Source organism: Aquarana catesbeiana, linkage group LG03 (assembly GCF_042186555.1).
Source record: "Aquarana catesbeiana isolate 2022-GZ linkage group LG03, ASM4218655v1, whole genome shotgun sequence".
NCBI classification, from domain to species: domain Eukaryota; kingdom Metazoa; phylum Chordata; class Amphibia; order Anura; family Ranidae; genus Aquarana; species Aquarana catesbeiana.
The window spans coordinates 628,178,040-628,205,423 of record NC_133326.1 but is presented as its reverse complement, the minus strand read 5'-3'; the positions used below and the strand labels follow the sequence as shown (position 1 = coordinate 628,205,423).

Sequence of the window (27,384 nt, the reverse complement as noted above, 5' to 3'; positions counted from 1 at the left end):
AATCCATACCAGGCCCTTCAGGTCTGGTATGGCTTTTAAGGGGAACCCTGCGCCAAAATAAAAAAAAAAATGGTGTAGGGGTCCCCCTCAAAATCCATGCCAGACCCTTATCCGAGCACGCAACCTGGCAGGCCACGGGAAAAGAGGGGACGAGAGCACCCCCCGAACCGTACCAGGCCACATGCCCTCAACCTGGGGAGGGTGCTTTGGGGTAGCTCCCCAAAGCACCTTGTCTCTATGTTGATGGGGACAAGGGCCTCATCCCCACAACCCTTGCCCGGTGGTTGTGGGGGTCTGCAGGCGGGGGGGCTTATCGGAATATGGAAGCCCCCTTTAACAAGGGACCCCCAGATCCCCCTGTGTGAAATGGTAACTGGGTACAAGTACCCCTACTATTTCACAAAAAAAAGCGTTAACACGTCAAGATGTTAAAAACGACAAGACACAGCTTGGGGACAAGTCCTTTATTTAAAAAAAAAAAAAAAAAAAAAGTCCCACGATGTCCATTCATCTTCACGACACGACGGACCAAAAAAGGGGGAAAAAAAGCCAGAACCGATCCGCCTCAATTTTTTGTTTTTGTTTTTTTCATTTTGGCGCAGGGTTCCCCTTAAAATCCATACCAGACCTGAAGGGCCTGGTATGGATTTTAGGGGGACCCCCACGCAATTTTTTTTTTTTTTTTTTTTTAAATTTTGGCTCGGGGTTTCCCTTAATATTCATATCAGACTCAAAGAGCCTGGGAACGGACTGGGGGGTACCCCATGCTCTTTTTTTCAATTAGTTTTATCTATATTGCCGAGACCCGACAATTCATTACAGCCGTGATCAGTTTTTTAGGTTCAATAAATTTTTATTGTTTTCAACACAAGTTTAAACATAAAGAAACAAGAACAGAACCAGGTGCCTGATATAACAAATTTGAATTATACAGAAAAAAACAATGCATTCTATGTCATTTATATAGGTAACCTGAAGATGCATCATTGAGGTAAGATTTCAAACATTGTACTAACATTTGTGTAAGTGCAATTTCTGTAGGCCTGGGCGCCCCTATGGGAGCCTGCTGCACCCAGAAGCCGAGGAAATCAATGTGTCTGAGCAGAGCACTGGGGGTTTGTCTGTACAAAGGTGTAGGTGTACTTTCAGGTCCCATGACTGTTTTAAGTACTCATATTTGGGAGCCTGCATACACGTGATTTCTTAGTAAGGCTATTCATAGCTGGAAATAGATATATTGGGAAGAGATAAAAGCAATAGAGGAAGGGGGGAAGATTAGTTGAAGAAAAGAAGGGTGGTTATAGGGGTAGGAGGGGGAAGGAGGGGAGGGGATAGGGAGACAGCAAGCCTCATTCTACTGAGGTGTTGCGAGACCCAGGAGTGGGAACTCAATTTTGGGATTGGTTAGTGTCTGAAGGGGTCCTCTCCTTTTGAGAGTCTGTACTACTTCAGTTTATCTGAGGTAGAGTAATGCCTCCAGATAAAGGAAAATTTTGCCTGTTTATCTAGGGATTTGTCTTGCATCTCCTCCATCAGCATGATGTCATTTATCTTGCTCACCCATTCTATAAGGGATGGTCAGGAGGTAGTTTTCCAGTGTCTAGGAATTAGTTGCTGGCCTGCACCGAGGAAATATTTCAGGATGTTGTGCTTTTGAGATTTAACAGTGCCAGGTAGTATGGAAAGGAGGGCATTGGAAGGGGAGGGAATGATTGGTTTGTTGTATAAATTTGGAAGATTTGTACCCAAAACGGCTGGATCTCCTGGCATTCCCACCAGATGTGGTTGTACGTACCTTTTGCCGAATTACATCTCCAGCAGATTTCGGTGAGCAATGGGAACGTGATCCTGAGGTTGGCACACGATACCAGCTTGTAGTTTTTTTTCCTGAGTGTAGCTTGAGATAGAAGATTTGTGGGTAAAGAGAAAGGCTTTACTCCATTCTGCCTCTGATATGTCTCTCCCAAGCTCCTCTGACCAAGCTTTCGTGTATTTGGGTAGAGTGCCATGAGTATGGTCTTGTATAATTTTGTAGATCAGTGATAGGGTGTGCCTAGAGTGTGCATAATTGTTCAAAGCTAGTCAGGGGTCTATGGATCTGTTTGGAGTAGAAGTTTCTTACAGTACAAATGCAGACGAGTAAGCCACGTTATATTGGAGGCTGTAGTAGTGTGGTTTGTCACATAGGTACCCAGGGTGTCGTGGACAAATTGTTGTGCTGTAGGCGAGGAGGTTCTGTTCTAATTGTGAAATGGTTTGGGTTAACCTGCCTTCTTGGAGGGCTGGGTTATCAAATAGTGGAGTGAGTTGGCTCGGTTCAGTGGATAACGAGTAGCTCTCCTTTCTTCGGTACCAGATTACTAAAGCATCCTTAGTGAGGGGGGACAGCATTGGAAGAGATTTGTAAGTCCGGTCTTGACCCCAGAGAGGTGCTCGGAGGTCGACTGATGACAAATCTTGTTCCACCAGGGTGGAGGCTTTGATCAGAGGATGGGGGAACCACTCCAGGACTCGGGAAACCACTGCTGATGTGTGATAGAGTTTAAAATCTGGAAGGTCTGTCCCGCCTTTAGAAGTTGGGGAGCATAAGAGCTTATGTTTCAGTCTTGGGTGGTTACCCTTCCATACAAATCTGATGGCCATGGAGCGAAGAGTATGGAAGAAAGCGGATGGGAGAGCAATCGGTAGGGCTTGAAATAAATACAATAGTTTGGGGAGTGTCCATTTTTAGTGTGTTCATGCGACCAAACCATGACACTGGTAGGTCCATTCTGCCTTCCGTGAGGCGTCTAAGTTTTGTGAGTAATGGGCTATATGTGCATATATATTTGTTGTGTGCGTTGGGATAGCGGTTTCAAGGTATGATATGGATTTCGTTTTCCATTGAAAGTAGAAATTGTTATTTAGGGAGGAGAGGGTAGATTGTGTTAAAGAGAGGTTCAGTGCTTCCATTTTGGAGATGTTCAGCTTATAATTGTTGAAACAGCCAAACCGGTGGAACTCTGTGAGTATGGATGGAATGCTGATATGGGGTTGAGTCACCTAGAGGAGAAGGTCATCTGCATAGAAGGAGAGTTTACATTGAGCGGAGGGGGTTTGTATACCGTGGATGTTTGGGTTTGCTCTAAATAGCTTGGGCTAGATGTTCAAGTACCAGGGCAAACAGGAGCGGAGACAGGGGGCAGCCCTTCCTGGTGCCGTTGGTGATCATACGCTTTTCTGATTGGGTTCCGTTTACTAAAATTGTGGCAGAGGGTTTGGAGTACAAGGACATGAGCATGTTTGGGCCCATTCCTATCTGGGAGAAGGTGGTTTGGAGAAAGGGCCAGCTGACCCTGTCAAAGGTCTTCTCTGCATCACAGGAGAGGAGGCAGGTCGGTATGTGGTTGCATTGAGCGTAAGCTATAAGGTGTATGGTCTTGGTGGTGTTGTCCCTGGCTTCGCGTCCAGGGACAAAACCTACCTGGTCTCTATGTATTGTCTTGGGTAATAGGGGTGAAAGGCGATTTGCTAAAATTTTGGCAAATAGTTTTTTAAATCTATATTTAGGAGAGATATTGGTCTATAATTGGAGCATAAAGAGGTGTCCTTACTAGGCTTTGGGATAACTACTATTTGGGCTTGGAGTAGGGTAGGAGAGGGGGTGAGGGTCCCGTCTATGGCATTAAATGCTTTTGCCAGGAGGGGAGCCAGCATGAGTGGAAACGTTTTGTAAAAACGTTGGGTGAACCCGTCAGGACCTTGGGCTCTTACCGTTCCTAAGGCTTTTTATGGCAAGTTCAAATTCAGCTTCGGACAGGGCGGAATCTAATTCCTCCATGTCAGAATGGTTGGTAGTGCGGTTTCCTGGATACATGAAAGTAAGTCTTGTGTCTGTTTACTCATGTGGGGTAAGTTTGGTGGTACCTGGGGGGTGAGGTTGTATAGGGTGGAATAGTATTGGCGGAATTCTTCGGCTATAGCCGTGTTGGTCAGTATTTTGTCTTTTCTAGAGGAATTGATAAAGGGGATAGGTTTCCGTGCGTGTCGAGGTTGGAGTGTATTTGCGAGGTGTCTGCCGCACTTATTGGCTTGAGAGTAGTGGGCAAATCGCCCTTTTATCTCTGGCCAACGTAGAGCGTTCCGCAAAGATTCGCAGGAGGTCTCTTCTGGCGTTGGTCAGTTCTAGTTGTACAGTGGGGTCAGGGGTTTGTTTATGGGAGTATTCCAGGGAAGCTATAGTGTTAAGAAGGCGTGTTATGTCTGCCGTGCGTGCACGTTTAAGTCGGGAGCCGTGTTGTATGAATTTGCCCCTAAGAACACATTTAAGTGCTTCCCATTTTGTAAGCGGGTTGGTGTCATCATGTGTATGATCCTTTACAAAGTTTTTGATTGTCTGTATGCTGTCTTGAGTGCAGACTGAGTCATGTAATATGTTGTCATTCAACCTCCAAGAGGATCTCTTCCTATGTGTGGGGATGCTTCCTAAACTCATGTGTATGGGGGCATGGTCAGACCAGAGGGTGAGGCCTATGGAGGCGGTGGAGTAATCCATTAAGGATTGAGAGACGAAAATGTAGTCTAGCCTACTGTAAGAGGAGTGTGCGGGAGAGTAATGCGTGTAGTCTTTAGTTGTGGGATGTAGTATTCTCCACAGGTATACTAATGATAGTTTCCTGAAGGAGGAGGATTTGGGTGCAGAGTTTACGGAAATTATACAATATTTGTCTTCTTTTCTCTGGAGTATTGAGGCCTCTACAATTTAGAGAGGAGACTCTTAAGGAGGCTTGTGCTGCCATGGGGGGAATAGCTTGGGGGATAGGCGAATATTGGTGTAGGTAAGGCTCGCTGTCTCAAGAAAGGGGAGAGGTGGGGGTTGGGAGGGAATAGAGCGACATCTAGTGGTGAACAGATAGAAGGGAGAGAAAAAGAGAGAGAAAATTAGAAAGCCAAGGCCTCAAGGGCCGTACTATTAGCGTTGTAATCAACATGTCAGCTAAGACCACTATGGGTGCTGAAAACCCTAAATGGGGGGTTGCGGCTAGTGCATAGAAGGGCCCGCACACACCGGGCAACAATATTAAACTTCTTTTGTGAACATAATAGCTCAGGGCCCTGTATTGCTATGAGCATATTGTAGAGCAGTAGGTAGGTATCTGGGAGGACAAGTCCTAGGAAGATACTGTGTAATTCGGATAGCATGCAGGGTCCTTTTTTACTAGCTCTAGATATAACAATAACTTATAACAAGGTGGGGGGGTCCCAAAGTAGGAGAGGAGTAACAATATATAACAGGGTAAGACTTGTTTAAGAGGAATACACATTTCTAAGTAGAAAATCAAAACCTGTATGGGGAAAATAAAAGGTAGGTTAGTAAGGTAATGTCCCAACAGAACTGAAATCAGGGACGTCTTCACGGGTCTGATGCCTGTGAAGAGAAAATTAGTCAATGTGCGGGCAGTGGAGGTTCATCCAGCTGTCGACTTGGAGGCTTCTGATCTGGAACATTTGTTCTTTTTGGATTTTTTTCTGCCCGCCTGTGGCGACGGAGTTCAGGAGTAGCTGCATGAAGTGGCCAATCCGGGATAGGGATTTGTGGAAGCTCAAAGGTCCCGAGGAAATTTGGGAGGTCACCCAATGGTGTGGAATGTCGCCGACTTCCCATCATGGGAGGCAAAAAGGTTAAACTGGAAACCCCAGCAGTATTTAATTTGCTTTGCTTGCAGGGCTCCTGTGAGTGGTTTCAGCGCATGACACATATACAGGGTCAGCTTGGAGAGATCTGAAAGTAGGGAAACCTGTGTGCCATTAAAGTATATGGCCTCTTGCGTGCGTGCTGCTTGCATTAAGTCAGCCTTTGGGTTTTTAGGGCCTAGGGCTCTGTGCACACGATCGAGTTCCAGAGGGGCATCTTTAGCTTTTTGGAGCAATTCATTAAACATGGCTATGACAGCAGGGGCCAGGTCTTTGGTCTCAACAGAATCTGTGAGGCCGCCGATGTGTATATTCTTGCGTCTGGCCCTGTTTTCCTGGTCATCTTGGTGGTACGTTATTTGTTGAATCTGCAGGGTATGTTCATGTAGAATGGCTTCATGTGATTGTAGTGTGCAAACAGTCTCCTCTACACTGTGTTCCACTTCCTCCAGCCTGTTTGTAACATCTCTGCGCAGCTCTGACATCTCTTGCTTATGAGTGTTCAAGTCTCTGCATACAGGCTTCAAAACCATGTCTTGTTGGCAGGACCTTAATGTAAGCCTCCATGTCCCAGCTACTGAAGAATCTGTGTGATTCAGGGGAGTGACAGGCAGAAGGGATGGATCCGTTTTCTGAGTCTGCTGGGGATCTGGCGCGCCTTTCTGGTTTTCATGTATGGTATGGAGTGCTGTGAAGCAGCTCCCTGTGAGGCCGCATGTGTGCTTGAGGATCGGGACGGCGCCATCTTGGATGAGGGGGGCCGTGCTGATTCTGCCATAATCGGGTGAAAAAACGGCCGATTTCCCCTTCCTTGTGCGTGTCGGGGGTCTGGTGGCCCTCTCCCCCACCTCTCCTCCTTTGTTGTGGTTTCCGAAGAGCGCTGGGAGCTGTAGATAGTCCGTTGTGTGCGGGAGCTCCAGGAGAACACGTCTTACTACTTTATGTGCTAGGCCACGCCCCCCCCACGATCAGTTTTAAATGACTATTTTTCCTTTTAGAAATGTCATTTTGCTATGGTACTGTTCTAAACACGGGAAAAATGTGCCGCTTTGCAGGCATACTATAGACAACCCCCTGGCACAATATTTAAAGGAATATTTCATTTTTATTGCTTCACATTAAGCATTAAAAAAATCACTGCTCCCGAAAAAACGGCAGTTTTTTTTTTTTTAATTTTCATTGATTCATGTCCCCTGGGGCAGGATCCAGGTCCCCAAAAACTTTTTATGACAATAACTTGTATATACGTCTTTAAAATGAGCACTTTTGACTTTTCATGTTAATGTCCCATAGACTTTAACGGCGTTCCGGCGGCTTTCGAATTTGGCCTGAACACCGCATATTGTTCGGTGTACGCAGAACATCTGAACAACCAAAGTTCGGACTGAACTTATGCTTGGGCCGAAACGTTCGCCCATCCCTAATTGACATCCGCTGCAGGTTGCAACTGCAGTATATTTTGAATGTGAACTGGCTTTTTATTTTTAAACTCTTTCAGGGCCCCAAATGCAATGTGAGTTTGAGGACACGCGCCCACACAGGTGTGTGTGTGTGTGTGTGTGTGTGTGTGTGTTTTTGTTTTGGCTACATGATCTGAACTGGAACATAAAGTGATGGGAAATACAACATTTTACAGTGGTCACCAGAACAAGAAGGGGGACATATGCAGTGGTGACATCTGTTAAAGGGCGGATTTCCCTAACTTCCTATCGCCTCTTTGGGAGGGGAAGTGAAGAAAGAGCTGACCTACAGGTACATGATTGTGCCTGCACCTGCCGCCCACTCGCAGTATACTTACCGTGAGCGGTCGACAGGTGGTTAAAACTGAACTCCAGGATGAGGAAATATTGTCTAAATACATTTGATGTGTATTATTCTTCTTAAATCTTGGTGTGCTGGGTGTATTTCTTCCAGATCTGTGCAGTAATCCAGTGTGACACTTTACCTCTGTGCAGGAGCTTCCTGTAATAAAGACCGGTCACTGCTGCTCTCTCCTTGTACAGGGTGACTGGTCTTGTCTCCGCCCCCTTCTGTAGTTTTGCAGGCCGCCCGTAGTGGGTGGAGTCTGCTTTCTGTACAGGCTATGTACAGTATAGTGATGTCACACAGAGGCTTTTGCAAAGTAATATCTGGGTTAGTAAAGGCATTTGGTGCACACAGTAATTTTTTATATTATTTGTAGCTATTGTGAAATATAATTAAATGGGCATTTTTGTGCCCAAGGTTCAGCTTTGAATCTTTACAGTACTTTTATTCAAAACCTAAAAAAACATAATAGGGGAAAAAACCTTTTATAATGTCAATCTGGAGCTTGATACTATTGGGTAATACAGGCGTTCGCTTGGCTAGTAAGTAAAACCCTTTTTCCTTTCTTTTCACAGACCAACATATTCGGGGTCAGGATGCATACAGACATTTGAAATACTGCTTCTCCACGTCCCAGCTGGAAAGAACATCAGGTAATAATTTTCTATACGTTTACTGCCATCAAGGGGATAAAATACTGCTGGATTAAATAAAAAAAATAAATAAAAAAACCCGCAAGAAATGTCACCAGTCCTAGAAGTTACCAAGATTCCTGTGTAGTTGAAGTTTCTTCTATAGATATTTAGTTGGTACATTTGGAAAGTGGGGATTTCTTCTTGTAATACACTGTAGTGGTCCTAGCACAGCACCTCAAATACTGCCCTTGTTGTTTTAACTTTGTATAGTAATTTTTTTTTTTCTGCCAGTAAATACCTTATACAGCCCACTTCCTGTTTCTTGTCTAGTAAAAAGCCTAGGCTTATGACGACATGCACAGCTTGCGCTCTCTCTCTCTCTCCCGTGAGAGTTTGCCAAGAAGGGAGGGAGGGGGGTGAGTCAGAGGGCCAATGAGAGCTGCAAAACTGGAGTTGTATGTCTGTAAATCCAGGAAGTGAACAGCCAGCAGCTTCAGCTGCCCACAGTTAAAATGGTTGCAGCCAGACTGTGGAGGGAGATTTCTGCAGCATATTTGGCAAGTACAGAATCACAGTATATATAAAATAATATGCAAAGTAGTTGGAGAGAAGCTTCAGAATGGCAAAGATGTTTTTATTACAAATTATGCGAGCAGACTGCAGTTCCTCCTTAAGTCAATCTCCATGCATTTTCCCAGATGTTTTTGGGCTGTGTCCTCCACCCTGTATATAAATAAGGAGATGACTCTGCTTGGTGTGTCTGTGGCCTGCATTGGATGGTATTGAGAAGCCAAGAGTAAAAATGTAACCGCAGGCGACATCGAGAGCGCACTTTAAAAGTCTATCTGAATGAAGATTCCACCCCTTATGGACTCTTCTTTGGGGAAGGTATGCAGCGGGCAGCCTGGGTCTACCTAGCTGGGTATGAACTATTATTGCACTGTTGGATTGTATTACTGAGCTGTCCAGTAAAGCCTGATCAACTGTTTAAGGGCTAGTTTACACTTGCTTCAAAACATGGCTTTGGACACGTTGTGTTAAAGCTCTCTGAACGCCAGTCAAAGCCGATGTCGCTAATTAAAATGGTTGGCTTACAGTCCTGTTATACACCTGCTTTTGTTTGGGGCTTCGATGAGGCTTTGGTTGGGGCTTCGATGAGGCTTTGCCATAGACTTCTATGGAGGCTTTGAAGACTATTTAAAGCATTTCTAAAGCTACATGGGGTAGCATTTTTGAAGTGAAGCCGAAGCAAAGCAAAAGCAAGGTGTAAACAGCACTGTAAGCTAACCATTTTATTTAGTGACCGTGTTCAGAGAGCTTTAACAAAGCCTGTCTGAAGCCTTGTTTTGAAGCAAGTGTAAACTAGCCGTTAATGTGTGTTGAAGCCGAAGCAAGTGTAAATGAGCTCTAAAAGAAAATTATGGGTTTTGTTTTTTTGGAGATTCATACTTGCCTAGGTGGATGTAGCATTGGTTCGATGCCGCATCTGTCCCCCGCTGCCTCTTCACTGAGAACCGAGTCATCGAACACCACCAAAGGCTCGGTTCTCTCACCTCCCCGAACAGAGATGCTGCCTGTCAGACAACATCTCTCCTGCTCTGCTCCTCCATACTTATTGGAGCGCTGAGCTCTGGAGGGACGGGGCGTGGCCACCTCAGCAGCTCGCTGAGACTGCCATCAGTCCAGGCAGTTGGCGGATCCAGACTTCCTAAGTTGGGATGACGCTCTGCCTGTACTGATTCCAGTGATGTCAGCGGAGAGCGGACATCAGACAGTTCTCCGCTGAAAACGGTTCACAGGAATGCAAAACAAATTGCACTCCTGTGACCCATAGGAGAAGCCCAGCCTAAAAAGCTCTGGCTGGACTTCTCCTTTTTTAATGCCTGGTCTGAAGTCATTCAAAGGGGTGCATGGAGGTACATGGCGTATCTAAAAGAACAGGGCCTGTAAAGCACATACAGAGTGAGGATGAAGGAATAGAAGGCCACCATGAAGCGTTAACTCAGCAGGGAAGTGTTTAGTTGCTATGGGTAACCATGAACTGGTGGCAATGTATTAGTAACCAGACAGTAAAAGTGACAGGTCTTTCTGTAGTGAAGGGGGTTGATGCTCTGGCTCCCTCTCCTGTAGTCGGTTCCCCAAAGTATCCGGGACTGGGCCCGCAGTATGGAGAGCTCATGGACCAAACCGCATGGTACAGAAGAGTTGCAGGAACTAATTCAACATGGGACCACATTCTGCCACTGGGAGGGAGGTGGCAAAGTAATGCTGGACTGGTGGAGTGGGACACAAGCTCAAATTCTTTATGGTCATGCTACATCTTATGCAGAAAGAATAGATATGGGATCAGTTGAGTAATTTCACTTAATCAATACAGTACAAAGTCCACATGACCCTCTGATTTGAAAAAGATACATTATCTATTAAGGATGGGATAAGGCGTGTCCGCAACTCCTGTTCTGTGCAGCCACGGATCGGGAAATGTCTCACTGCCTGTGATTAGCGGAGTGTCGGTTTCCTGGTGGGCACGTGGCATTGCGAACACGCCTGAGCCCATCCTTACGATCTATCTGAATGGTATAATGTAAATACATAGTGTTATGTAAGTAAAGTTGTGTATTGTGCTCCTATTTATTTTAATATAGTGGGGGGTGTTTTTGTTTGTTTTTTTTTGTTTTTTTTTTTTGGGGGGGAGGGGGGCAGTCAAAAAAGATTAGGGTTTCAAAAACAAGTAAACATCCATACTCTCCTTTGTGCTGCAGCAGTCCCATGTTGTCTCTAAGACCGAGACCTGTGCAATCGCTGCTCGGAGTGGAGAGTGGTTACTGTCAGTCGCCATTCTCTACCCTGCTCCTTTTAGAGTGGAGAGCTGGAGCCAACTTGCAATCGGGCAGCCTGGAGCAGCCATGATGATTCTAGAAAAAGAGAAACCTAACTATGTGGGACTTTAGATGAGGACATTTGAAAAAATGTACCTCCATCCCTAATTTGTATATAACAAAAATGAAGAGGGGCGATTTTGGGACTTTAGATGAGGCATGCAGCCGGGAAGGTAACACAACAAAGTAGTAGTGGTGAGAAAATGAATACACCATGCATGCGACCACATCGTATTGCATAAAGACAGGTTATAAACAGTAGATTAAAATAAATCATGGAGACTTTATTTCATAGTGATATACATAGAACAAATATCATAACACAGCATAATAGCATAGCAGCATGTTATAGTCATAGAGGTACCATAATAAGAAATCACCAGACACTTTATTGCATGTGACTGCATCATAGTAACAATAGTGTCTGGTGATTGGACCACATCAATGACCAAATAGCCCGCGTATAATAACATATATACAGAATAGTATAATAAAGCATATGAGTAAAAGTTCCATAAATCTGATCATAATAACATAGTAACATAGCAAAATAGCAGCACGATGTGAATCGCAATGGTGAAATAAAAAACTCAAATTTATAGTTGTGTGTCTTCACTGTAACATAGTAACCGTGGGTGGGATCCAAACGGCATAATTCAGTAGAAGTATACATAGGTTATTGGTGTGAATAGCATCTAAAAGCTCGACGCGTTTCATGGATCTTTCCAATCTTCAGGAGCAGATGCGAAATAGCTATCTATAAAAATGTATAAGGAGCTTTTAGGGACTGACCCCAGGACATGCATGAAAAATTATAATTAGATCTTAAAGTAGTAATGGTAACTAAAGGCCATAATATAATACTTACAATGAACCTATGTGGATTGGTGGAGGGCACCGAGGGTGTATACCCGCCAGGGATATAAGTCAACAATCCCGGGAACTGAAGCGGCACCCAAAGGGGCAACTGGTAGGAACCCCGAAAGGGGACTAGTGTTTGTGAAGAGCTTAAAGCATGATAACCACATAATCATGACCTATAAAAAATAAAATTAAAAATATTGAAGGTGACTATCGAATAGTACGTAGATAGAGTAAACTGGTTGTAATTGTGAATACTTATGTGTGGGTACAAAAATGAAATAGAAGATAAAGCAGTAGTGATATTGGAAGATTTGAGAAGAGAAAGGGGGGGGGGGGGAAAGAGAGTGAAATTTGTACAGGTAAGTAATGACGTAGTGACCAATCAACGGAAGTGTAGTAAAAAAGAATGAAATCCTGGTGTATATGCGTGTATCAACAAGAAGGGGATAGTAGCAGCAATGATAGAGGCAAGAAAAGATCCATATTGTTACCTGTAATTCCCAAGAACCCAGATGCCATCTAATTAGGGATGGAGGTACATTTTTTCAAATGTCCTCATCTAAAGTCCCACATAGTTAGGTTTCTCTTTTTCACAATACCGGGGATGGAGACATGCATGCCACTCTAGTTATACTACATACAATGGTGGCATCCAATGTAAGTGCTATTTAGGCTTGTATCTTTTTATTAAGGTTTTTAGTTATGTTGTGGATAGGATCATGTTTTTTATTATTACTTTCATTACTTTGGCATCTTCCATCATTAGTAATTGATTATTTTATGAACATTTTTTGTTACAATTTTTTTTTTTTTTTTTTTTTAGGGCCTCCCCTTTTTTTGGACAGTCATCTATTTATGACCATTACTATCTTTTAATACCCTATTAGTTTATACATTCTTGCAGACACTACCCTATGGAGGGGGTGTGGTCGGTCTCTGGGATGTTCTTCCTGCCGGGGTTCGCAATCCCGGGAGCTGCGATGCGTGCTGGGGGCCCCCCCCTTCCCCCCTCCGTCAATGTGACGTGGGGGTTGGGGCGGACATCCCATCACGCATCGACGCCACGCTCCCAGTGTCTGACGTGTGACGTTGTTTTTGACGCCATCACGCCGACACTGTGCGTCCTATATCTAAGCGCGCTATAGGAGGAGCCAACCGCAGAGCGGTCAGTTTTTTCCGCTCTGGCGGCCGGTCTCTTCCGTGTTTTAGTCGCCCACTGTGGCGTTGGCGGTTACCTATTGGTGGCATTAGAGCATTTATACTCTCTCTAGCTGGACATACATTCCCCGCAAACACTTTCTACCGGTGGCCAATTAGAGATGGCATCTGGGTTCTTGGGAATTACAGGTAACAATATGGATCTTTTCTTGCCTCTATCATTGCTGCTACTATCCCCTTCTTGTTGATACACGCATATACACCAGGATTTCATTCTTTTTTACTACACTTCCGTTGATTGGTCACTACGTCATTACTTACCTGTACAAATTTCACTCTCTTTCCCCCCCCACCCCCCCCCTTTCTCTTCTCAAATCTTCCAATATCACTACTGCTTTATCTTCTATTTCATTTTTGTACCCACACATAAGTATTCACAATTACAACCAGTTTACTCTATCTACGTACTATTCGATAGTCACCTTCAATATTTTTAATTTTATTTTTTATAGGTCATGATTATGTGGTTATCATGCTTTAAGCTCTTCACAAACACTAGTCCCCTTTCGGGGTTCCTACCAGTTGCCCCTTTGGGTGCCGCTTCAGTTCCCGGGATTGTTGACTTATATCCCTGGCGGGTATACACCCTCGGTGCCCTCCACCAATCCACATAGGTTCATTGTAAGTATTATATTATGGCCTTTAGTTACCATTACTACTTTAAGATCTAATTATAATTTTTCATGCATGTCCTGGGGTCAGTCCCTAAAATCTCCTTATACATTTTTATAGATAGCTATTTCGCATCTGCTCCTGAAGATTGGAAAGATCCATGAAACGCGTCGAGCTTTTAGATGCTATTCACACCAATAACCTATGTATACTTCTACTGAATTATGCCGTTTGGATCCCACCCACGGTTACTATGTTACAGTGAAGACACACAACTATAAATTTGAGTTTTTTATTTCACCATTGCGATTCACATCGTGCTGCTATTTTGCTATGTTACTATGTTATTATGATCAGATTTATGGAACTTTTACTCATATGCTTTATTATACTATTCTGTATATATGTTATTATACGCGGGCTATTTGGTCATTGATGTGGTCCAATCACCAGACACTATTGTTACTATGATGCAGTCACATGCAATAAAGTGTCTGGTGATTTCTTATTATGGTACCTCTATGACTATAACATGCTGCTATGCTATTATGCTGTGTTATGATATTTGTTCTATGTATATCACTATGAAATAAAGTCTCCATGATTTATTTTAATCTACTGTTTATAACCTGTCTTTATGCAATACGATGTGGTCGCATGCATGGTGTATTCATTTTCTCACCACTACTACTTTGTTGTGTTACCTTCCCGGCTGCATGCCTCATCTAAAGTCCCAAAATCGCCCCTCTTCATTTTCATGATGATTCTAGGTCACAGGATGGCAAACGTAATTGCACCCCTGTGACTCACAAGAAAAGTATGGCCACAAAAAGCTTTGGCCATATGTGTGAGACTCACCTGAGACACAGGCGTTTGGAGGGGACTGAATGCTAGCTTCTTGCCTACTGACTATGGGTCCTGACATTTGAGGGAGCTACAAGCATTTAGGAAGATATTCTGTTATGTAATGCAAAAGGCCATGATGGTCTCTGCCAGTGTGGGACTCATAGCAGATGTATGTGAAAGGAATGCTGATTAATAAGATATGGAAAGCCCTGGATCTCCTGTTGTCTACTAGTCTGGAGGGTCTTTCACCCATTAATTGTGCTCATTAACACACCTTTGTCGCCTAGAAAACTATTGGGGGATGTGTTTCTACTTATGTGTATTGTAAGTTGTGAGTTAGATGGCAAGGCTGACCTGAAAGGTCATTTTTCTGAGTCACCTAGTCTGGGTAAATGATTAGATAATTAGCGCATGTTAATTAGGTTTCTGGTTACAGTTTGTATTGTCATCCTGATGTACTGTATATAATTGTGTGAGATCTCAAATAAATCAGTTCATGTTCAGCAGCCAAAACAAGTACTGTCTAGTTCTTGGTTGTCAGCAGTTTGGAATATCTGATATCTATATTCAGACTGGAGGAAGCGGTATATAACGAAAGCACGCAAGCGAAGTGGGTCGTTTTGTTACACCATACTTCTCTTTTAAGACAGCGGAGTTGGCTGGATTTTTTGGGGGGATGTGGCTGCACAAGCTAATCTCTGGCCTCAACCGATGGTCTAGGCAGCCCCTTCTGATTGGCTTATGCACATGGCCGGACAAGTATGGTTTGCTATGACCCCTTACACACACTGCATAAAGATCAGTATACTGGCACTGCGTTCAGATCCTTAAAAATAGAACAATCTGTATCCATGGTCATGTGCGTGATTTGTATATTTTATGTTATACACAGACGTAAACATCTGTGCTGTTGTTCACATAAAAAAAGCGCAAATACACTATTTGAGCACAAGAGCTGCCTGTGTGCTAGCAATAAATGACACTAGGTGGCAATAGCCACCAGCATCCTAGCAACAAATGTAAAACATGTTTTGGGAGGTTTACGTAACTTTCAGGCCTAAAATGATTTTATAAACGTGCTCAAAAAAATGCGAAAAACTTCTTCTCTGGCAGCAAAAAGGTTAAAAGTGCACCTGTCATGAGAAATATGGGTGTTGCCATTGCTAGCTATTGACTTTAAAATGGTAATTGTCTGGCCATAGCTGGCATCAGCACCACTGAGAAAACCCTAAGCAGGCAGGCAACTAGCATTTTCAGAAGGCGGGAGAGGGAGTGTCTGTCATTACAATTTGCTTTTAACCCCTTTGCGCTTAAGGGTAAAACTAATGTTAATACCTTAGCAGAATTTTGCAACTTAGACGTGTTAGTAAAACTGTACATATTATCACAACTACTTTGTGCGTCCAGGTGGATTATACCTTGTTTTTTCAGGGAAAATTGGGCTTTCATTTGGTGTTAAATGGTAATGGATACAGTGCCTTGAAAAAGTATTCATACCCCTTGACATTTTCCACCATTTTGTCATGTTGCAACCAAAAACGTAAATGTATTTTATTGGGATTTTATGTGATAGACCAACACAAAGTGGCACATAATTGTGGTGGAAGTGAAAGGAAAACTTATAAATGGTTTTCAAAATGTTTTACAAATATGCGAAAAGTGTGGCGTGCATTTGTATTTAGCCCCCTTTACTATGATACCCCTAACTAAAATCTAGTGGAACCAATTGCTTTCAGAAGTTACCAAGTTGGTAAATTGAGTCCACCTGTGTGTAATTTAATCTCATTATAAATACAGCTGTTCTGTGAAGCCCTTTGTTAGGTTTGTTAGGGAACCTTTATTGAAAAAAAAGCATCATGAAGGCCAAGGAACACACCAGACATGTCAGGGACAAAGTTGTTGAGAAGTTTAAAGCAGGGTTAGGTTATTAAAAAAAAAAAAAAATATCCCAAGCTTTGAACATCTCACGGAGCACTGGTCAATCCATCGTCCAAAAATGGAAAGCGTATAGCACAAGTGCAAACCTACCAAGACATGGCTGTCCACCTAAACTGACAGGCTGGGCAGGGATAGCATTCATCAGAGAAACAGCCAATAGGCCCATGGTAACTCTGGAGGAGCTGCAGAGATCCACAGGACAACTATTAGTTGTGCTGTCCACAAATTTGGCCTTTATGAAAGAGTGGCAAGAAGAAAGCCATTGTTGAAAGACAGCCATGAGAGTCCCATTTGCAGTTTGGGAGGAGCCATGTGGGGGACACAGAAAACATGTGGAAGAACGTGCTCTGGGATGAGACCAAAATTAAACTTTTTGGCTTAAAAGGAAAACGCTATGTGTGGTGGAAAACTAACACTGCACATCACCCTGAATACACCATCCCCACCGTGAAACGTGGTGGTGGCATCATGTTGGGGGGGGGGGGGGGATGCTTTTCTTCAGCAGGGACAGTGAAGCTCGTCAAAGTTAATTGAAAGATGGATGGAGCCAAATACAGGGCAATCTTAGAAAAAAACCTGTTAGTCTGCAAAAGACTTGAGACTAGGGCAGAGGTTTACCTTTCAGCAGGACAACAACCCTAAACATACAGCCATAGCTATAATGGAATGGTTTAGATCAAAGCATATTCGTGTGTTAGAATGGCCGTCAAAGTCCAGACCTGAATCAAATTGAGAATCTGTGGCAAGACTTAAACTTATTGCTGTTCAGACGCTCTCCATCCAATCTGACAAAGCTTGAGCTATTTTGCAAAGAAGAATGGGCAAAAATGTCACTCTAAATGTGCAAAGCTGGTAGACATCCCCAAAAAGCTGTAGTTGCAGTGAAAGGTGGATGTACAAAGTATTGACTCAGGGGGGCTGAGGATTAGCTGATGAAGAAAATAAACTAACAGTTGTTAGAGGGAGGCAGGGTAGGCTTCTCCGAAGAGACGTTTTCAGGGATCGTCTAAAATTAGATTTGGACCTGGTCTGACAGATTGGGGTAGGGTATTCCAGAGGATGAAAAAATATTGCTGCGCTAACCCAATAAAAGAAAAAACAAAGCTGCTACATAAAAATATGACAAATATTCAAAGATATAAAATGGTGTAAATATGTAGCGCTACAACGTGTCAAAAGAATTGTGAAAGCGAAATGAAAAATAAAATATGAAAAATAAAGATAGGTGACTCCCCACCGTGATGTGGGTATGAGTAAAGTCAATGATAAAAGTCCCAAAAAATAGTGAAAAGTGAAATCCAATATATGTGAAGAAGTCTTCTGATATGTGATTCTGGTATGTAATTCATCTACATGGAAATCTTGAAATGTAGAGAGATAAAATACTCTTACCGGAACTGGTGGATTCGGATGCCGGTAGCACCGAATCAAACAAGCTTAGAGATCCAGATGGATGGCTGTCCTGAGATGGAATGGGGGTGCCGGATCTCAAACCACATCTCCCCTTATCTGTAACCGCTGTAACGGTATCGGCTACTGGAAGGAAGTCCCACATTCGGCAGGAAGGTCCAAGTCTCACGTCACATAAAGGTGTGGAAAGAAAACAATGGAGTGCTCCAATCGTGCGGATGAAAATGGTAGGTTTATTGGGACAAACCAATATACAAGTATAAAATTTGATCACAAAAGATAAAATCAAAATGTGGGGAATGGTAAGCCTAGTCCGACGTGTTTTTTCCAATTGGACTTCTACAGGGAATCCGTAACCGAGGGTGGTTACGGATTCCCTCTATATTTATTCCATATATGTATTAATTTGTCTATTCCTATAGTTAGCTAGTCTATTAAAACTGATAATATTACTGTTGATAGCACAATAATATATATGGTTAGCTATTAAAACAAACACACTACTTAATAAATTGTCTTAGCATTTTTCCTATTTTCTTGGGGGAAAAAAAAAATAACATGAAAATTACTATAGAGCACATAACAAAAAAAATCAAAGATACTTATGTTGAAGTCGCTGAGAAGGATTGTGGGAATTTCAGAAGAGAGAAAGTAGAGTAGCCGAAGACTCCTCAAGGAGTCCAGGGGGGCAGTAGATCACAGCAATTCTTAGGGAAGTTGGACAGAATAGGCATATACAGTGAACTTCAAATGATGAGGGGGACAGAGAGGGAGGAGAGTGGAGAACCTGGAAGGTGCTCTGTGGGGATAGGACTCCACTGCCCTTGCGTCTACATATTTATTTGTAAAAAATGTTGAAATCCATATATCATTTTCCTTCCACTTCACAATTATGTGCCACTCTGTGTTGGTCTATTATTATTAGTCAGGATTTATATAGCGCCAAAAGTTTACGCAGCGCTTTACAATATAAAAAGGGAGACAATTTGTTATAATACAATAAAATTAAAATACAAGAGGATTAAGAGGGCCCTGCTGAGAAGAGCTTACAATCTAATAGGGTCTATGACATAAAATCCCAATAAAATACAGTTACGTTTTTGGTTGTAACATGACAATGTGGAAAATTTCAAGGGGTATAAATACTTTTTCAAGGCACTCTCCTGAGGTGTGTTGTGTTTTTTTTTCTTTTTTTTTTTTTTTTTTTTTTTTTCTGTATTTCTTGCTACTACCATAACCTTCCACCAAAGAACAACCCAAAATAAATTCTCCTGCTCCTGACGATCACAGCAATACTACATGTGTACAGTTCAGAAACAAAAGTGCGCATTTTGTTTTTTTTTATCCTACCTAAGCCACACTGATACTAATTTAACAAAACAAATCCTGCCCAAAACAATACTGACCTTGACCTTTGACCCTGACCTCGACCTAAACACTAACCCTGGCACTTAGTGACTGGTCACTATAATAGCCAACGAGAGGCTATCGCAGCGATCAGGTGACCCGGAATCGGGAGTTCTAGGTCCCGATTGTTAGTATGGCTCTCAGGGAGACCCTGGTCTCTGCTGGAAGCGTGATATGTGGCGTGCTCCCAGCAAAATACAGACACGCAAATATATGGCCTTACAGAAAAAAGCGCAGTCCAGTGGCGTCAAGGGGTTAAGATCTGGCATTATCTGCAGGTGAAAAGCCTGGCCGCGTTCTCTGTGGTTTACCATTAGCCTCATGTTACATTGTGATCAGGAACACTTGTGAGGCTGTACACTTGCTGAGCTCTGTATCTACACAAGGGTCCTATTGACAGCTTCCCATCAATAACTGTATCAGTATTCAGTCTGATGAATACTGTGGGACCAACCTACATGAGTATCCTTACAAAGGATGCTGAGGTCACAGTGCATCGTTTTTGTGCCAATTCTCATAAGTATCAGATTCCAATCAATATAAATGTGGAAATGTAATACAGCTGCAGATCGTTGCTACAACTCCGTAACTGCAGGACTTGCAGAAGCTTTCTCTTGTTAACTGCTCCTTTACCAGAGCGAATGGAAAGCAATGGGTGGAGAATTCTGCAGGTCTCAGATAAGGGTTATGGGCTCATTATGCTGATAAGTGTACTGTTTGTGACAGAGGGGATAGAGGGGAGTCCCAGGGCTGTGTATTCTTCTAGGCAGCTGTGCGAATATGATCCAGGGTGTGTGGTAATGGTGGCTACATGGAATGACCGGCAAAAGCTTGACAGAAAGCAACAACTTTATTTAATGTTTTCTTGTTTCAGGTTAGTTTGCTGCCATGATTCCTGTGGCCGAGTTCAAGCAGTTTACGGAGCAACAGCCAGCCTTTAAGGTCCTGAAGCCCTGGTGGGATGTCCTGGCTGAATATATAACCGTTGCAATGCTGATGATTGGGGTTTTTGGATGCACCTTGCAGGTAGGTTATTCTTATGAATACTAAAGAGGGCTTCATGTAAAAAAAAATAAAAGCAGTAAGGTTTCATCTGCCTTTTTTGGCTGGTACAATCAAACTAATGAGGTGGACCACGCCAAAACGTAATTTTATAACTGTATGAGACACTATAAGCTTGCAGAGTGCTGTGAAGGTGCAGTGGAGGCCTGCCTAGGTCAGCTTCTTTACACCTGTGGCCACAACCCCAAAACCTAACCTGTGATCTGTTTTGTAGTGCATGTGCTGAGCATCTCTAGATTTTAAAGAGTGGCTCCACTTTTGCTGAAGAAAAGAAAAACCCTCTGAGTGATCAATATACATTACGGGGATTTTAACAAACTGTTACAGATTCCTTGGCTTCTTGTATGTCTTGGTGGCTCCAGGGGCCTTAATACCCAGCTTTTAACACCCTGCCATAATGCCCAACTCTGTTCTTGCCCAGCTGGGGATTTTGGTTATTCTTGCCTTTCCTTTGTGTTCCAGCTCCTTCTATTAACATTCTTCATAGTATAAGATAAATAACTACCATCAGGGAGAGTGAAACCCTGTACAATGGGTTCAGGAGGTATGCCATCCCAAGAACTTGGCACAGAGCTCTCATGGAGAGTACCTGAGAAGCAGTAGTGGCTGGTGCTCCTTTTTGGGGGGGGGGGCGGCAAACAAACCAAGCACCAACCCCCCCCCCGGCCGGTTAAACCCGCCCCGTCAGCGCCCAGGGTCGCTGATAAGGGGGAGGGGGACCCACCAGTCCTTCTGTTCCGGGCCCGGATTTGCCATCCGAGAAGGGGGGGCTCGGAGGTAGAGCAGGCTGGGACTCCCAAATCCTGTCAATCAATAATTCCCCCACTGTGCAGCTATTTAGAAAACAAACATCCCCGGGCCCCCTGTGTTGAGTGGGGGCTGGGGAGCAGTAAGCAGACTATTTCTTCACTTTCGGGTTTAGGCGAATTAATCCGCCGCAGTGAGGTACACAGTTTGAAGCCCGGTCTCTTCAATGTGAATACACCACGGCCGGCTGGGGGCGCTGTGGTGGATTAATCTGCCTAAACCCGAAAGTGAAGAAATAGTCCGCTTGCTGTCCCCCGGCCCCCACTCAACACAAGGGAAACTGAGACATTTGGTTTCAAAATAGCTGCACAGATGCACACATGAAAAGCCTGCACTCCTGCTCGGGGTCTGTGGAAAGCACTCGGGGAGAGCTCCATGTGACAAGATCTGAAACCCCAAATGATAAATCACAGCTAACTTTTTGGCAGAGGCTTGAGGTAAAAAGCGCATTCACGAAGGTGTCTAATCTGAGTGCTGGGGAGATGGTGAGTCCAGAATGAAAAGGGGATTGAGAGAAAAAGAGAGAGGGGGGGGGTGGGGATTAAAAAAAAGGGAAAGATCACAGAGAAAAGCTCCAGCAAACCATCATCGAAGAGCTGTCACCATGAGATCCAAAGGCCAGGCAAGGAAACTGGCCACAAGTAGGTGCAATGTGCTATGGTTTTTCACCCTCCATCATCTTGTAGAGGGCTCTGATCTCTAGGACTGTGGGCTACCCATCCAGGCACAGAGGCAGGAACCTGCATTCCCTTGGATTGGTGGCTCCATGCAGGGACTACAGGGAGATGATGCCCTGATCTGGGGACACCTGGTACACACCACAGCTGCTCTAATTGGGTGGCTGTGGCTGTGCGAGCATTGCTCGCATTATGCAAAGTGTCAGCGAGGGGAGGGAGGGGGCAGAAATCCCCCCGAAGGTGCTAGCAGGGATGCTCTCCCTCTCAGGAGAGCCTGTGTTATTCCAGCAGCAGCCCGAGCAAGATGCGGGGCCACGGGGCACCCGCTATAAATACAAAAAAAGGTGTTTTAATTGGAGGGGCACATGGGGGAGCACAGTATAATGTTGGGGGCGGATCATGCCCCCCCAGTGATGCCTCTGCCACCCACTTTACCTCCAGGCCCCCCCAGTTCTCTTCAGCCCTAGTTGTCTAGCTCGGTGGTGTCCAGGAGGAAGGGAGAGGACCAAATGTACCAGTGGTGCTCAGCTGGTCCTGGGCCCCCAGCTCCAGGAGGAACCACTTGCAGGAGAAGCACTGCACCCAGGCTCCAGGTAGAAGCTGCACAGACCAGGTACTGGGGGGGGGGGGGGGGGGAATGACGACTAACAATGCTGCATTTGAACTCTTGGGTAATACCAAGCACGTTTTGTAGTGACACGTCTGAAGGGCATTGCTGTATATTAGGCTACACTTTTGTTGCCTTCTGAACAGTGAACCACAGTGGATCTGTTTACAGGGGGTGTTTGACAGGCTTCAAGGAAGCATTATAATGCCTCCTCATCTGATTTAATCCCTAAAAACCTGCACCACCTCGCTGCAACAGTGTTGGTTGTACATGGTTGTGAGGCATCGCCATTCAGTGGAGTGGGATGCATTTGGCCACTGAACATGATAGGGGGGGGGGGGGGATATTTTTGTATAACCCCCATTTGCTGCCTTTGCCATTACCCACTCCTAACCACTGCATTCTGTACATTACATATTTCAGACCCCTGCATTCCATGCATTACCCACCCCTGACCCCTGCACATGTACGTACCCCTGACTCCTGCAAACTGTACAGTACATACTCCTGAAACTATACTCTGTAAGTTGCATAGTCCTGACCCCTGCACTCTGTACAATACATATTCTTGACACCTGCATTTTGTAAATTATATACATACACCTGATACCTGCCCTCCCACTGTTAGTGCAGTTTTGCCACATCTTTATTTCTCCTCAGCACACAGTGAACGCTACCTCCTTTTTCTCTGCTTGCTGCCTGTGGGCTAGGGGGGGCGGTGGTCGGGCTCAGGCCCCAGGCCCTGTCAGGTAGACTGTATGGGCCACCATGATTTCTAACAGCAGCCCTGTGTCTGCCCACCAGCCCCTCACTTACCCCACCTAGGTCGCGGGCAGCTTCAGCTCCGCTCCCCGGCGGCTTTTCCTCAATGGCTTCCTCCTTGGTGGCCAATATGGCCGCTTCTCCTCTCGGCCAATTGGGTCTTAAGACTCTCTTCCTGATTGGCTGGGAGGAGAAGCAGGAAGACAATGGCGAATATTCGCTATTGTCACACAACTGGGTGAGCCCACCCTTTTTTGAAGCCAATTAGAGCCTCTGGCTGTAATCGTGTGCTTCAAAAAAAAAAAAAAAAGTCCATTAAAACCCATGCGCCTGGCGCCCTGCATGTAGATTGGCGACCAGGTGCATGGATTAGGGAGACGGTACCCCTAATGGAGCAGCCACCACTGCTGAGAAGTATAGGAAACAGTCAAATCAAATAGTACTTTATGGTGGATCCTTTAATAACTGGAAAGATGCAAGCTGGTTCTAATCTTTAAACGTATGCTGTGCATGCCAACACGTTTACATGTAATGGAAGATGTGTACATTAAACATCATTTCCGTTCATTATTATGGATAGTAAGAGAGCAGAAATCCCATTAAATGGTCTCCTTACTCCTGGAAAATTGGATCAGGTTCCTCCTTTCCTTGCCAGTAAACTGTAATTTAGCGTTGCTTTCATATACATTTATGCTGATGTTCTATTATCTCTAGTACAGAGCTCCATGTCTCCTTTGTTAATCTGTCTTAATGTATATCCAATATAGGGAGCTTAAACAACAACAACAAAAAAACCCTAGTGGTGGACTTTTTAGGCACATAAAAAAAATTGTAAAAATGTTTTTAATACAAGTATAGTTTATTAAATTTAACCACTTAAGGACCAGCCTCGTTTTGGATTTTAGGTGTTTACATGTTTAAAACTTTTTTTTTTTTTTGCTAGAAAATTACTTAGAACCCCCAAACATTATATATGGGTTTTTTTTTTCCTAACACCCTAGAGAATAAAATGGCGGTCGTTGCAATACTTTTTTTTTTTTGCACCATATTTGCACAGCGGTCTTATAAGCGCACTTTTTTTGGAAAAAAATCACTTTTTTGAATAAAAAAATAAGACAAAAGTTAGCCCAATTTTTTTTTTATATTGTGAAATATAATGTTACGCTAAGTAAATTGATACCCAATAGGCGACGTTTAAAAAAATTCTACAGGTTTTATGTTTTGCGTTACAGAGGAGGTCTATGGCTAGAATTATTGCTCTTGCTCTACCGGTCGCGGCGATACCTCACATGTGTGGTTTGACCACCGTTTTCATATGTGGGCGCTACTCGCGTATGCGTTCGCTTCTGCGCCCGAGCTCGTCGGGACAAGGGGTTTTTAAACAAAAATTTTTTTTTATTTTTATTATTTTACATTATTTTATTTTTACACTGTTTTTTTAAAAAAAAAAAAATTGTGTCACTTTTATTCCTATTACAGGGAATGTAAACATCCCTTGTAATAGAAAAAAGCATGACAGGACCTCTTAAATATGAGATCTGGGGTCAAAAAGACCTCAGATCTCATATTTACACTAAAATGCGGCTGCAAATCCACCGCAGGGACCGCTTTTATCAGAAAGCTGACCGCCGAACGAAAACGGGGAAACCGGGGTTATGGCAGCTAGCTGCTGCCATAACAACGATATCCGCCGGCAACGTTTGGACGTACATCGGCGTGCGGCGGTCGGCAAGTGGTTAAACAGTAAAAATATAGTAATGATATAACATATACTATTAGGAATGCATATCAAGCATTTTGCATCAATGTACATATCATAATGAAGATGCTCTTGCACCCGACGCGTTTCAGAGTGTATGTACCTCCTTCCTCAAGGGTGGGTGTGAGCTAGAAACATTTCTATCCTGGAAAAATATGTTGGAAAAACAGGTATAAGCATTGTAACATCCATATGAATATAAAATTTTCCAACTAATTTCCACAATTCTTACACTAACGTATTTATAATGTACTGCTGACTTGGCATTCCATAAGACCCTAATTAAAAACAACAGCAATCGCAGGGTCTGTCTACCAGATGCTCCAGAGGAAAAATAGCGACTCTTATATTCAATATTTTAAGAAAATTAGCTATTTTGTATCCATACCCAGATTGAAAGAGTTTGTTCAAAAAATGAATGAATATTTTTTTTTTTTTATGGTGACAGTGAGAGAGGAAAAAAGAACCTTTCTTGGCCCCCCAAAAAAGGGGGGGGGGGGAATGGGGTATATTCTGAGAATTCAACTGAGGCCGAAAGGCAGATCCTGCAAATATAAAAAATGTGTAGCAGGGTGTCAAGTTTACTTAATTATAATTTTTTTATTACTTATGTATAAGGGCATTTGATCATACCTGAAAGGTGGCTGTTTGGGGACTCGGCAATTGGTATTAATGATGTGCAGGTAGAAGCTACAAGGATATAATAGTAACACATAAGTGAGTTGCTTTTCGATGTGGAGACATATAGAGGGGAGGGGGGAGCCCTTTTGAGTAGGCTCTATAGGAAATCCACATCGAGCAATGCAATTTTGCATGCTACCAGCTTCCACCCCAAGCCCCTTATGGATTCCATTCCATATAGCCAATACCTCAGGGTAAGACGTAACTGTTCAAACCATTCTGTTTACAAAATAGAAGCGAACAAATTACGCGAAAGACTGTTAAAGCGAGGCTACTCTCACGCCTCGTTAAAACAATCTTTTAAACAGGCTTCCCTACAATCAAGGGATAAATTGTTATACTCTCAGAAGTCCAAAAATGACACCAATGCCATTGTAATTATTACTAAATATAGCAATCAGCAAAAACAAATAAAAACCATTATAGATAAATATTGGCATATGCTCCAATTTGATCCATCATTGGGACAGTTTGTCCCACCCAAACCACTTTTTACCTTTAAACAAGCCACATCCTTAAGGGATATGATTGTCATCAGCGAATTTAAAGGAGAAACAAATCAACCCCATTGCAAATATAGAGGAACCTTCAAATGTGGGGCATGTAATTATTGCAAATTCATGCTCACACAAAAAAATCCTATCCTCCCTAACGGTCAGACTTTTTACCCAGCAGTACATTATAAATGTGTAAGTGTAAGAATTGTGGAAATTAGATTGGAAAGTATTATATTCATATGGATGTTACAATGTTTATACCTGTTTTTCCAATATATTTTTCCAGGATAGATATGTTTCTAGTTCACACCCACCCTTGAGGAAGGAGGTACACACACTCCGAAACGCGTCGGGTGCAAGAGCATCTTTATTATGATATTTACAAAATGCTTGATATGCATTCCTAATAGTATATGTTATATCATTATTATATTTTTACTGTTTAAATTTAATAAACTATATTTGTATTAAAAACCTTTTTACAATTTTTTTATGTGCCTAAAAAGTCCACCACTAGGGGGTTTCTTTTGTTGTGTAGCTTTAACACTGGATGTGGCACAAAAAAATACAGCTAGCAGCCGTTCTACAAAAAAAAAAATCGTATAGGGAGTTTAAAGGATTTTGGAGCAATGTTATTTTTTCCTATACATCCATATTCATGTAGACCTGTCTGTGCACAAACCATTAAGCTGTTAGCTGGCCATAGATAGGCTGTTCATAGTGTTTATTTTGTTTCTGTTCTTAGATGCTGAAGCTCAAAAAAACGCTAATAGTAGTGTGCATGGACACCTAGGATAACACTATTTAGCTTCTAGGAGCAGAAACAAATGCTAATAGCTTCTATGAGCTTAAAGCGGACCTTCAGTCATTTTTTTCAACTTTCCATCTATTAAATCTTCTGCCCTTGTTGTTTTAACTTTGGATGGTAAAACATATTTTTTTTTTTTTGCCAGTAAATACCTTATACAGCCCACTTCCTGTTTCTTGTCTGGTCGTTAGCCTAGGCTTATGACATCATGCACAGCTCTCTCTCGTGAGCCCACAATTAAAATAGCTGCGGCCAGTGAAGGGAGATTTCTGCAGCATATTTGGCAAGTACAGAATGGCAGTATATATAAAATAATATGCAAAGTGGTTGGAGAGAAGCTTCAGAATGAGCGGGTGGCGACACCTACACCTCAACACCATGCATATATGCCGACCACGTGGCGTCTGCGATTTTGTGATGTCATTGCGGCTGGACG

At 43.2% G+C, this 27,384-nt stretch overlaps 1 protein-coding gene across 1 annotated transcript in view; it reads left to right on the top strand.

Moving 5' to 3' along the window:
• Positions 1-27,384, top strand: part of LOC141133210 (volume-regulated anion channel subunit LRRC8E-like) — a 100,822-nt gene that overhangs the window by 61,432 nt on the left and 12,006 nt on the right. The window contains exons 2-3 of the mRNA XM_073622435.1: positions 8,055-8,132; positions 20,163-20,314. Of these exons, the coding sequence (XP_073478536.1) occupies positions 20,177-20,314 (138 nt within the window). The 5' untranslated portion in view covers positions 8,055-8,132; positions 20,163-20,176. The remainder of the gene's footprint in view (positions 1-8,054; positions 8,133-20,162; positions 20,315-27,384) is intronic.